The sequence below is a fragment of the Cryptomeria japonica genome, chromosome 6 (genome assembly GCF_030272615.1).
Source record: "Cryptomeria japonica chromosome 6, Sugi_1.0, whole genome shotgun sequence".
NCBI classification, from domain to species: Eukaryota; Viridiplantae; Streptophyta; class Pinopsida; order Cupressales; family Cupressaceae; genus Cryptomeria; species Cryptomeria japonica.
Window position 1 is genome coordinate 92464097 of NC_081410.1, and position 14244 is coordinate 92478340.

General features: G+C 29.1%; 1 protein-coding gene across 1 annotated transcript; it reads right to left on the reverse strand.

Moving 5' to 3' along the window:
- Positions 1-329: 329 nt before the first annotated feature.
- LOC131856161 (probable leucine-rich repeat receptor-like protein kinase At1g35710) lies at positions 330-1988 on the reverse strand. Its single transcript, XM_059207586.1, has one exon. It carries the CDS (start codon positions 1908-1910, stop codon positions 615-617), a length of 1296 nt encoding a protein of 431 aa, XP_059063569.1. The 5' UTR covers positions 1911-1988; the 3' UTR covers positions 330-614.
- Between the last annotated feature and the right edge of the window lie 12256 nt (positions 1989-14244).

The following is a 14244-nucleotide window of genomic DNA, read 5'->3' on the forward strand; positions in this document are numbered from 1 at the left end:
GGGCCTGATATCAAATGCAGAAGAAAATGTACAATTCATATCCAATGAATTTCATAAGAAAATTTCACAAATGGAAGACATTAATGATATGGTGAATATGATTTTGTTTCTTTTTAAATAAAATCATTAATGCTATATTCAAGATAGGCTGACAAACAAATAAATTTTTAGTTGTGCTACCATAATGTTAGAGATGGTATTTGGAAAAATATAACAAATGTTAATCATCCATAGTAAAAAAGAGTGAAGACACCGTTAAGAATAGAAATTCATGTTCCTTTTATTTGGACTTTTTTTTTTCTATTTCTTGAGATATATTAATAAAAAAATATGCTTGTCATATAAATGACTAGAATCTACACACCAGCTTTATAGTTTTAGAGTTTGGCCAAACATTACATATTTCCTCTTAACTTGAATTATGAGATAAGTTCACTTGATCTCACATTTGGAATATCCTTGAATTGAGAGGTATTTTCCTCACAAGTACACTGTGATCAAGAGCAAGATGTCTTTCACGTGGAAGATCATCAAGTCTATCTAGAAATTTCCTTGAAAGCATGTTTTCACTTAGTTATACTTTTTGAGTATAACTGAATGATAGTTCTCCAAATCTAGAATGGAATCACTCCTGTCAAGCTATTGTATCTAAGATAAAGTTTTATGAGTTGAGAAAGCATGCCCAATTCAATAGGAATACTACCATTGAGTTTGTTTTGTTCAAGATAAAGTTCTTTGAGTTGACTAAGCATACTCAATTCAATAGGAATACTACCATGGAGTATGTTGTATCCCAATGATAAATTAGTTAGAGAGGAAAGGTTTCCTAAGGAGGGTGGGATTATTCCTGTCAAGTTGTTTTGATGAAGATAGAGTACTCTAAGTTGAGTAAGCATACCCAATTGAATAGGAATACTACCATGGATTCTATTTCGTCCTAAATCCAAGTTAGTTAAAGAGGATAGGTTTCCTAAGGAAGGTGGGATTGTGCCTGTCAAGTTGTTTTGATGAAGATAGAGTACTCTAAGTTGAGTAAGCATACCCAATTGAATAGGAATACTACCATGGATTCTATTTTGTCCCAAATCCAAGTTAGTTAAAGAGGATAGGTTTCCTAAGGAAGGTGGGATTGTGCCTGTCAAGTTGTTTCCCCGAAGAACAAGAAGTCTGAGTTGAGTAAACATGCCCAATTCAATAGGAATACTACCATGGACTATGTTGTATTCCAAAGACAAATTAGTTAGAGAGGAAAGGTTTCCTAAGGAGGGTGGGATTATTCCTGTCAAGTTGTTTTGATGAAGATAGAGTACTCTAAGTTGAGTAAGCATACCCAATTGAATAGGAATGCTACCATGGAGGTTGTTGTTTGACAATTGCAAGTCAATTAAAGAGGATAGGTTTCCTAGGGAGGGTGGGATTGTGCCTGTCAATTGATTTCTTCCTAAATAAATGATTTCTAATTGTGAAAGATGGCCAAGTTGGGAAGGGATAGTGCTACTCAAAAAGTTATAGGACAGTATGAGAACTTCCGAAGAGTGGCAAGATGTTAAAGTGGTGGGAATGGAACCTTCCAATTGATTAAGAGACAATCGAAGTATTCTAAGGCGAGACAGCTTGCCTAGTTGAGGAGGAATTTGGCCTTGAAAGTTGTTATTCTTGAGGGCAAGTACTGTAAGAAAAGAGAGATTGCCAAGGAAAGGAGAGATTGGTCCCAGCAAAGACATACCAGTAAGATTCAGAGAAAGCACGCGCTGATGGCGAGAAGAGCAGAGAATCGCAGTCCAATTGCAAAAGGAGTGGCGAGGAGACCAATCATGCAAGGAATCGTAGGGGTCATGGGAGAGGGAATTCTTAAAAGCCAGGAGAGCTTGTAGATCGGAATGATAGGAAGGAGGAGGGGAAGAGGACATCTGGGAAGCAGGCAGTGCAGAGAGAAACAAGCAAAGGCAAAGGCATGTTCATCTCTACTCAACTCAGGAACAAGTAAAGCTGATTATCCAAGTCTGTGTGTGTTGTGTCTGAAATGGTGTGGTTATTATAAAGCTGCGAAGGCATGTGCAGTGGTCAAACGTCCTTTTGTGTTTGCCTCCCACTTACCAAACAAAGTCTACGCGGGTAAAGAAAAAGAGGGGAAAATGGGAGGTAATTCTATGTTTCTACACACGTCTTCATCTTTTGTTGATTGAAGTCGGCTTAAATCACGCTGATTTTACTTTGTATGTATTCATGACAAAAGTCTCTCTTGTTTTTGGTGGACAAATTCTGTGTATTGTTGACCAGCTGATAAAGATTCTTGTTTTAGGCTGATACGACTTCAATCATACGCAGAAGGAAAAAGTTGGAAAATAAGTGTACAATAGACACATTTTTATTTCACCGATATTCAGATTTAAAAATAAAACAAAAGTTGCTGAAAATTAGTCTGCTGATTGTTGTTTTCCATGCAGACAATAATTTACATTAACAAGCAATTAGAATTTAATTGTGATTATTAGTGAAATGTGATGGGTAGCTTTTAAATGTTACGTATTTATTGAGTTATTTTAGGTTGTTAGAATATTTTTGTGTTTTTAAATTCAATTCTATAGAATTTATATTAAAAATATAATATATATTTTTTATTTTAGATTATGAAATTGTTCTTTTGACTTTAATAATGAAAATAATAAAAATATATTTAGATGTATAATTGTAATTAAAAATATGATTTTACTATAACTTATTAATGATTATTTATTAGTGATTGTACTATTAAATATGTATTAGGCATGTAAATGGAATTAATCCAAGTATTTAAAAATTGCAAATGAATTAATTGAGATATTTTGGTTTTTTATGTTGTAATTGAAGTCTTGAATAACACAAAATTTTGTATCTAGGAAAATGTAAGCATATGTAAATTATGAGTGGAGCAGGCATGATATTTTGGGTCATTTTGATTTATAGTCTTCTCATTTCTATACTTTCTTGTCCAACAATCCAAAATGAGATAGCAAATGTCTTCAAGTGAGGCCTCCTAGATCTTTCTTATATCTCAATTTCATATAAGAAGTTTGGTCATATGAATTCTATTGGTCTAGGAAATTTGTTGTAGAACTATATATCATTTGTATAATAAAAAAACCAATCTATATATATAAATTTTATATTTGTTCATATACCTAATATGTGCAATTCTAGCCACCTAGAACCTATTCACCTTACTTTTTGGAATCTAAAAATATATAAAAAAATTAGTGTTTATGAACATTATTGATGGATTTGGAAATTCAAAGTATCCTCCTTTGTTCAAACCACTAAGATTCAATTTAAGATTTTTGAAACAAGGTTTAAGATATCTCAATTTTTGCATTTGATCATTATTTGTTGGCCTACATTTAAAATAACCTTGGGATCCCTTTATAAAGAACATCTTTAATCTTTCATAAAGTCTACCTAAGATCCAAGAATTTCAAGCAACATTCTAATCTAATACTTTTTAGAGTGATCTTATTCCAAGAAGTAGCATACTACTAGCATTCTACATTCAAGTATGGATTCATATTTTTCATTTATTATTATCATGTTATTGCATTAACACTTTCAAGAATTTTATATAGAGTATTGCATCACAACCTTTAAGTGGAACTCTATGAGAGGGTTTCATAGCTTAGGTAATCTTGTTATTTCAAAATTTGTTCATTAAATTAGCATATGTCCTTGTCAGGGCATGTACCCTATCAATCATCATTATTATTGTAAAACTGGGAACAACACCATAGGGTTTGACTTAGGCAAGCCCCTATACAACACAATAATTCTACCTCTCTTTTAGGTTGTACATTCATATATAATTGTGAAACAAGTACATGCGATCAGAGAAAATAGAAATATATTGCATGACAAACTTTGAATGGATGAAAAGCCTAAAACTAATTTTCCTAGCACCTCTAACCTACTATTTAGAGTTGATTTTTTGGGAAATGGTAGAATAGACCCACTTGATTGCATCTACAATTATTTTTCATAGTTTTAGAAATCATTAGACTAGGGTAGACAATATCCTTGTCTGATACAATTTTCTTGAAAAATTAGATCTACGTACTTCTCTATATCTCCTCTCCAAAAATGTACCACTCTTCTAGGATAATTAGGATCCAAATAGAGGGGGTGTGATTGGTCAATATAAAGAACATAATGGTCTAGCCAACAAAGTTAGAATCAGAAGTTAAATTAACGATCCAAATTTATCTTAAAATAAAATCATTATAGCCCGGTGGATCTTGACATTACAAATTAGCTATGTTACATAAATATCGTTATCTTTGAATCATTACATTGACATGACATTAATAGTTGCCTCTGATTAAGCATATTGCATAATTTCTTGTCATGTCTCCAATCCTTTTTTTAAAATGTTAAATCAAATCTTAGAGGTTTGAACGAAGGAGAATACATCTTCTTGCCAAATTCCTTAATGGTGTTTATAAATGTTGCTTGTTTTATATATGTTTAGATTCCAAAAAGTAGGATGAATAGGTTATAATTGGATATAATTACACATATAAGTGTTCGAACATATATCAAATTTACCTATATAGATTGATTTTGTGATATATAAATGGTACATGGAGTTCTGGAGAAAAAAAATGTCTAGCCTAACATAAATCATATGACAAGATTTAACCACAATTTAGAATGACATATTAAAAGATATAACTTATCGCAAAATATTTGAAAATATAACCTACAACTAGATCTCCTGATTTTAGAGCTAAGATATTTTGGGATTAATCTTTTATTTTGTGTTTAGATATAATCAATAACTAGGAGATAACGTCATTCAAATATTATTTTTATCTAATTTGTGGAATGTTAGACAAGAAAGTAGTGAAATGAGAAAAATAAATTGAAATAAAATAAACCCTTGCACTCACTCCACTTGTGTAGTTTACATATGTTTGGATCGCACCAGATAGAATTATGTATTTTCCAAAACATTAATCATAGCATTGAAAATCTAAAATATCTCACATTAAACTCTTTTTGAAATAATTAGATGTTTATATTATACTTATCAACATGCCCATTTCCATCAATCATGTTCTTATTTTATGTTATATTGTACATCAATTCAAAATCTCCTAAAAATATTTTCTCTTATACAATGATGCAAACTTTAATTTATTTTTGCTTTATAATGATAAATTAGGTTTCTTTTTAATGTCACTAAGCTTTGATTGTTACACTAGTAGGTTTTGGTCCTTATCTCTTTTCTCCCATGTCTCGACTGATTTACCTGATTCAATTAGCTTCACAAATAGTATTTCACAGTACTTTTACTCAAATTGAATTAAACTTATTTGTTAAAACATTCATTGCCTTTAAATAAGCTTTATAAAATCACTGAGTTGAAATTATGTGTATGGTAATATAATTCTACCATCCTGTCTTTGGTTTTCTATTGTTGGATGTACAATTGTCATTATTTATTTGTTTTTATGTATCATGGATACTAGTTAGCTAAAAATTATCTTCAAAATGAGGTACAATATATACTTTCAAGAACCAATCTATCCTTTAACTAAAGTATTCATATGCATCTATAATAAATGTGAAATTTATATTTGTTATTATATTTAAATATCACTTCTTTGGTTTTCAATTGTTGGATGTACAATTTATTTGGTTTTATGTATCATTGATACTAGTTAGCTAAAAATTATCTTCAAAATGAGGTATGCAATATAATTTCAAGAACTAATCTACCCTTTAACTAAAGTATTCATATGCACTTATAACAAATGTGAAATTTATATTTGTTATTAGTTTTAATAGGACTAAAAATTTGGTAACCTTGATTGTATTGTAGTCTAAATTTTTATATCAATGTTAATTCTTTAATTTTTAAGTCTATTTTAAGAGTGTTTAAATAAAATTATATAACATGTGGCACACACTTGCATTAATATTAGCTCCTTCCATTTAGGACCTGTCCTTTATTTACTTGCCTCCATATATTTTACATACGTCACTTATCTCTATCCTATTTGCACTAGTTTATTTATATTTACATCATTGTTGCCACTAGTTTCCATCTATTTGATCCTTTCCTCAAAATTTACATGTTCTATATTCCATGTCATTTATACATTTGTGAGGTCAATCATTTTTTTTTTAAATTATCCTTTATAAACAAAAAAATTATTGGTACCCAAGCACATGCTATGTATTACAAAAATTATCTTAGAAATCACTAAGGAAAATTTGCATACATTGTCTAGCATGGAGATCATTATTTTTATTTTTTAGTTATTATTTTGTTTATTTTTTCAATTGATTTACAATATAATTAAATAGTTTATAGATAAATAATAGAAAAGCGCTAAAATGGTGAATTGCGCTGGAAGCATTCAATGGGTTGCATTAGATTTTTTGTCATAGGTTTAAACACTTGGTTAAGATAAAGATGACATGTTCAACAAGTTATTTTAAAACAAAATATATTACATGGGAAACATCATATATAGCAAGGAGGGAGTTAATATTTTACTAGATCCATGTTTACTTGCTTTGCACACCATTATGTAGAATAAAAAGGTCATTTTACTTTATAGTTATATATAAGCTCATTTTAGAGTAATAAATTATTGAAGTTGGTAGAGATTTTCTTGGAATACATTTTAGATGTCATGATGATTAGGATCTAAATAGAGGGAATTCCATTGTTCAACTTAAGGACCAAAAGATCTAGCCAATATAGTGGAAATCAAAAGTAATATTAACTATGCATTTTCTCACCTACTTATAGAATCAAGGGCATTGTAGGTATAATGTTGATATTTCACATTAATTATGTTACACAAATTGCACAATCATTAGAGTGTTACATTAACATAAACATCAATGGTTACACATAACTAAGCATATTACATGGTTGCTTGTCATGTTTTCAAACCTTGTTTCAAAATTGTTAAATTAGTTCTTTGTGGTTTGACCAATGGAGAGGATCCTACCGTACAAAAATCCTCCAAAGTGTTTATTAAACATTGCATGTTTTGTAGATTTAGACTCCAAAAAGTGGGTCAAAGAGGTTTTTGGTGTCCAATGCTGTAAAATGTAAATGCATGACCATACACCAATTTTGTGCATGTAGATTGATTCTATGAGCACAAAAATGATTATACAATTCCACAATAAATTATCTAGCCTAATAACAATCATATGATAAATTTTAACCACAAATCACAATGATAAATTCAAAAACACAATTTATCACAAAATAATACTCTCATTGACACACCTAATACATATTTAAATAGTACAATTGCTAATTAATAATTATAAATAAATTATAGTAAAAACATATTTTTAATTACAGTTTTGAATCTAAAATATATTTTACATATTATTTTCGTTATTTCATAAAGAATCCATTCATAATCTAAAATACTTTATTTATATTTATATTTGTAATATATCCTAACATTATAACTTAATTAAAAATGCATCAAAATATTCTAAGAATTTAAAATAACTCCATAAATATCTAACGTTTACATGCTACCCATCACATTTTAGAAATTTAATTAAAACTAATGATCACAATCAAATTCTAATTACTTGGTAATCTGAATTATTGTCTATCATTGTGCGTGGAAAAAAGACCAGTTAGTAGGCTAATTTTTCGCAACTTTTAACTTTTATTTTCCTTTTTAAATTTGAATATTAGTAAAACAAATATGTCTTTGTCGTATGTATTGACAGGCTATTTTTTCTACAAACCGTACATATGACACTTAAAATTATAAATAAGCCGCAAAAAAATAATAATAGGTAATATATATTGATAAATATTATTTTACAAACTTTATTATAAATATATGAATTTATTTAGAATATTTTAAAATGGTAGGATTAAGATATAATTGTTTGTAATTTTATATTATTTTTATATGAATTTTTAGTATGTTTTTTCTTATATAAATTTAGAAACTTTGTCAATTTATTTTTTAATATTTTTTATAAGATTGTCTTAAATATCAATATAAAAACTTCTAACAATTGAAATGATAAGATATAATCATTTCTATTTTTTTTAAATATTGTAATAAAAAATTTTTAAATAGTTTCTATTTTTATAATAAACAAGATTTTTGGGTGTGAATTTAGAAACTTACAAGTAAATTTAAGATTTTTTTAGCGCATTACTAATTTATCATTGTTTTTTAAATTTTTACATAAAAAATTTGACACTTACCATTTTTTTTAAAATGTAAAACGAAAGGCATTAAAATTACTAAACTGTCATAAAAAATTCATATGATAGGCAGAAGTGACCATCAAATTCCAGGCCTGTCTCTGTCTATTACTGATTTCCCAACTTTCTCTTCTAGTCTGAGCAGAGTTATAAAAACAAGAATCTTTATCAGCCTAGTCAACAATATGTTATGTCCATTGAGACTTTGTCCGCAAAAACAAGAGACTTTTTAGCCAAGAATACAAAGAAAGTAATATTTTCACATGTCATTGTGATTTGTGGTCAAACCTTGTCATATGAGTTGTCATAGGCTAGAATGTTTTTCGTTATGAGTTCATCATTGAACAATTTGACAAGTTAATGCTTTCTCTTTTGTAAAGTTGTTGATGTCATGTTAATGTAATGCTAAAGAGATATTGAAATTTATGTAACATTGCTAATTTGCAATGTCAAGATCCAACATACAATGCTTTTATTTTTAAATAAATGTGCAACATTAATTTTGCTTCCAATTTGAACTTTGTTGGTTAAAGCTTCTTGTTTTTGACATTGACCAATGACACTCTTCTATTCAAAGCTTAACTATATTCCAAGGAAAAACTTATAAACTTCAACAATTATTCTAGGATGAGAATATTATAAGGATACACGACCAACTTTTCCAAATAAGAATGTGCGATGTAAACAACTATCTAGATGAAGTGCAACATCAATTCTCTCCTTGCTATATATACACATTATTGCCCATGTCATACAAATTATTATAAGAATGATGTATCTTGATCATGTTATCCATATTTTTTAATTATTTTAAACTACAACAAACACTATAAAACTAGGACAACACATTGAATGTGTCCAATACCATTCAACTTTGTTGTATGTTTGTTTGGTGTTTGTCAAAAAATAACATCTTGGCCATGTCACATATATCTTTGGTAATTATATTAAATTATGACAAACACTAGAAACCTAATACAACCCATTAAATGTGTTTAATACCATTCAACTTTCTTAAGCTTGTTTAGTGTGTTTTTGTCGATTATTTTATTATATTAAAAATGAGTGACAAAAAAAATTAAATCAAATAATAACCAAGAAATAAAAATAAATAGATACAACCAATCTCGATGCCAAACTATAAGGCCCCTTCTTAGGTGTGAATAATGAGCTCTACTATTTAATGTTGCCAAAATAATGGGCATGACATAAACAATTCGTGTATATTTTCCTTAATAATTTATGACAATGTTTTATATTATGTAGCATGTTCTTGTGTGGCAATAAGTTTGATTAGCATAATCTAGAATAAGTATAACCCCAATACAAATGTAAATCACCAGAGACATAAAACAAGTATATTTTGATGTAGAGATCAAGCATATGGACACACGTATGAATAATTTGGTATGTGAATATGTGGAGATAGGTGCATATAAGATAGAGATAAGTGACATGTGTGGAGGGGAGTAAATGATACAGACAAGCATTGAGGAAATTTCCAAACTTAACACAAGAGTGTGTCACATGCTAGACAATTTTATTAAGATGTTATTTCTAAATTGTATTAAAACTATATGAGGGTTGATTTTGATATTTAAATTTGACCATTACAATTAACCCTATCAAAAATTAATACATAAAAATCAAAATAAAATATTCACCTTTCCTTTTATATACATGCCAATAATTTAATTAAAAATACATTTATTCTCAAAATTCTATTGTTTACGACATTTTAAAGATAATATTGAGAAAAACTAATACCCAAATTATGTGGAAGGAAATAAATAAATAATAAGTTTTCATACAACACTAAGAGATCAAGGATACGATGGTAGAATTCTATTACTGGACACATAATTTGAAGGAGTGGATTTTACAAAGTATGTGTAAGCTTGGAATCTTTGAATAGGGGAAGGGTACTAGTAGTGGACATAGCTAACTTTGCACACATAGAACTCTACAACTATATGCCAGATTTCAAAATTTTTTGGTTTGTCTCCATATAGAACTTAACTACTTATAACTAAGGATCTGACTTCTGGGTAGTAACAATGCACGTTGTGGAAATCATTATATGTAGAAAGGTCAAAAAGTGGTCATTTAAAAGTGTTGTCCCATACATAAACACCTTTGTGCCAATATTGGATAACTCATAATATCTAGTAGTAGTCTAGTAGTAATGGACAAATGCCCAAGTAACTATGCACAAATGTCCTAGTAGTGTTGCACAAATGGGTGAGTAGTGGTACACAAAGGAGCTAATAAAGGGCAAAAAAGATGAAAAATTACCCACTATTGGTACATGTAATATTCACTAATGAACTTTTCATTATCAAATTTTTGGCCTCCTTTATAGTCTACTACTAAAGGGTTGAGTTGGCAAAAAGATGTCCACTATTAAAACTATGTCCACTAGTAGTACCCTTCCCCTAATTAAATGTAATTAAGATATCTACTATTGGTACATGTAATATTCACTAATGAACTTTTCATTATCAAATTGTTGGCCTCCTTTATAGTCTACTATTGAAGGGTTGGGTTGAAAAATAGGTGTCCACTATTGGAACTATGTCCACTATTGAAACTATGTCCACTACTGATACCCTTCCCCTAACTAAATTTAGTTCAAGCTATCTAATATAAATCTATCTACGTAGTTGCTTGGTTAAAGCAAATTGGGAGACAAATGTCTTCAACTTTCAAGTACTATCAAGCTTTCAAGTCTTTTTGTTTTTGACAAATGTCTTCATCTTTCACTTAGTGAAGTTGGTTTAAATCACGTCGATTTTACTCTGTATGTATTCTTGACTAAAATATCTCTTGTTTTTAATTTCTATGTATTCTTGACTAGGCAGATAAAAAAATTTGTTTTTGGCTGATATGATTCTTCTCACATGCAGAAGAAAAAAGGGGGAAAATTGGTGTACAATAGATAGAGACATTTATTTCACCAATATTCAAATTAAAAAATAGAATAAAAGTTGTGGTAATTTAGCTTGTTTTACAGGCACAATGTTATACAATAATTCAGATTAAAAAGTAAGTAGAATTTATTTATGATTATTAATTATGGATTGTACTATTAAAATATGTACTAGGCATGTCAATGGGAGAATTTTGGGATACATTATATTTTTTAATCTATTATTATGATTTGTGGTTGGACCTTGTCATATGAGTGCTATTAGGCTGGATAATTTGTTGAATATATATACAAATAATTTTTGTACTCATGGAATCAATCTACAAGCATCTATTTGTTTTATCTTTATGCATTAGAATTTATAGTTTTGACCACCTACAACGTTTTCATTTCACTTTTTGGAATTTGAATCTACAAAACAAGTAATGTTTAATAAGAACCTGGGTGGATTTTAGTAGGGAATGATCCTCTACTTTGGTCAAACCATGAAGATTTGATTCAATGATTTTGAAACAAGGTTTGAATACATAACAAGAAATCATGTAGTGTAGTGTAGTGTCAAAAATTGTATCCTTTTACAATTTTACACTCTATTCAACTCCTACTTTAATGTCTTTTTCATAGATAATTTGAAGCCGATTTGGGTCATATTCTCATTAAATCTTCATTGTTAGTCCCATAATTTTAATCATCATATACTAAAATTAGGACAAGATCTAACATCACAAACCCTGACACTTGTGTTACTATTTTAGATGCCCTATTTTGGTGGGTCTAGGGTGTTGACCTCCACGGTCCTTCAAAAATATCCCAAAATTGTTGCCATTGCTAATGTAGGCCTTCACATTTTCAAATTAGGTTTGGATTTTTGTACTTTACCATTTTATGCTATTTTTCATCAAAAATACATTGTGATCCCTATAAAAATCACATCTTGTATAATCCTAAGGAGCATCCTAATAAGTGTAATACAAACATCTAAACACTATAAGAAGGCTTAAGCGTGAGATATTTTAGTTTTCCAATGGTATTATTAACATGTTGGAAGAGACATAATTCTATATATTGTGATGCATAGATATGTAATGTACACAAGAGGAGTGAACGCAAGATATTTTTTAATTATTATTATTTTCTCATTGCCCTACTTTCTTGACCAACACTCCATAAATGAGATAGAAAAAATCCAAAATGAGCTCATCTCCTAATTCTAAACATTATATCTAAATTTGACATAAAAAGATTGGTCTCATCTTGTCTTATCTCTAAAATTAAGAGATTTAGTTGTAGATTTCATCATCAAATATTATGTGATAAGTTACATCTTTTAGAATCTGAATGTGAATTGTGGTAAAAAATTTCCATATGATTTGTATTAGGCTAGAATTGTTTTCTCTAGCTCTCTATGTATAATTTGTATAATCACAAAATCAATTTATATATATAAATTTTTTACTTGTTCATATACCTAATATGTGCAATTCTAACCACCTAGAACCTATTCACCTTGCTTTTGGAATTTAAACATATATAGAACAAGTAGTGTTTATGAACATCATTGATGAATTTGGAAGGCCAATGTCTTCTCCTTTATTCAAACCCTTAAGATTCAATTTAACAATTGTGAAACAAGGATTTAAGATATCTTGATCTTTGCATTCAATCATTATTTGTTGGCCTATGTTTGAAATAACTTTGTGATCCCTTTATAATGAACATCTTCAATCTTTCATAAAGTCTATTTAAGATCCAAGATTCTCAAGCAACATTATAATATAAAATATTTTAGTTTGATCTTATTACAAGAAGTTGCATACTACTAACATTCTACATTCAAGTATGGATTCATATTTTTCATTTATTATTATCATGTTATTGCATTAACACTGTGAAAATTTTATATAGAGAACTACATCACAACCTTTATTTGGAACTCTATGAGAGGGTTTTATACCTAAGGTAATCTTGTTATTTCAAAATTTCATCATTAGATTAGATGTCCTTGTGAGGTCATGTACCCTATCAATCATCATTATTTTTGCGAAGGTGGGAACAACACCATAGTGTTTGACTTAGGCAAGCCCCTATACAAACAATAATTTTACCTCTTTTTTATATTGTAAGTTCATATATTATTGTGAAACAAGTACATGCAATCAGAGAAATAGCAATATATCATGACAAACTTTGAATGGACAAAAAACATCAAACTAATTTTCCTAGCACCTCTAACCTACTATTTAGAGTTTTTTTTGGGGAAATAGTAGAAGAGAGACTCTTGATTGCATTTACAATTATATGTCATAGTTTCAAACACCTTTACACTAGGGTAGACAACACCCCTATCTGACACAATTTGCTCAAAAAATTAGATCCAAATTCTACTCTATATCTCCTCTCCAGAAATGTATACTTCTTTTAGGATAATTAGGATCCAAATACAGTGGGTCTCATTAGTCAATATCAAGAACATAATGGTCTAGCCAAAAAGTTAGAATTAGAAGTTAAATTAATGATGCAAATTTATCTAAAAATAAAATTATTATAGGCTGGATCTCAACATTGCAAATAGTTGTGCTACATAAATTCCATTATCTTTTAATCATTACATTAACATGACATCAATAGTTACCTATGATTAAGCATATTGTGTCATTTCTTGTCATGTCTTAAATCCTTGTTTCAAATTGTTAAATCAAATCTTAGAGCTTTGAACAAAGGAGAATATAGGTCATCTTGCCAAATTCCTCAATATTGTTTATTAATGCTACTTGTTTTATATATGTTTGGATTTTAAAAATTAGGGTGAAGAGGTTCTGAGTGGGTATAAATGCACATATGGTTACACATATGCATTTCATTGTGGTCATTGATGTCAAACCTTTGTCAATCTCATATTGTCCTAGCTGTTATTGGTGATATGAATTTTTTGGATAGGATGAGTTGATGTACAAATGGTTGTCTAGATGTTTTCTCTCTTGATATCATGTTACAGACTTATATAAAGGTGCACATTATGTGGATGAGCAGATATGAAATGGTGTATCAGTATGTTTCTAGAGGTTTGATGTTCTTT

What these genes read in the sequence shown, in the direction of transcription:
- LOC131856161 (XM_059207586.1), bottom strand. Translation starts at nt 1,910, where the DNA reads ATGTCCTCTTCCCCTCCTCCTTCCTATCATTCCGATCTACAAGCTCTC.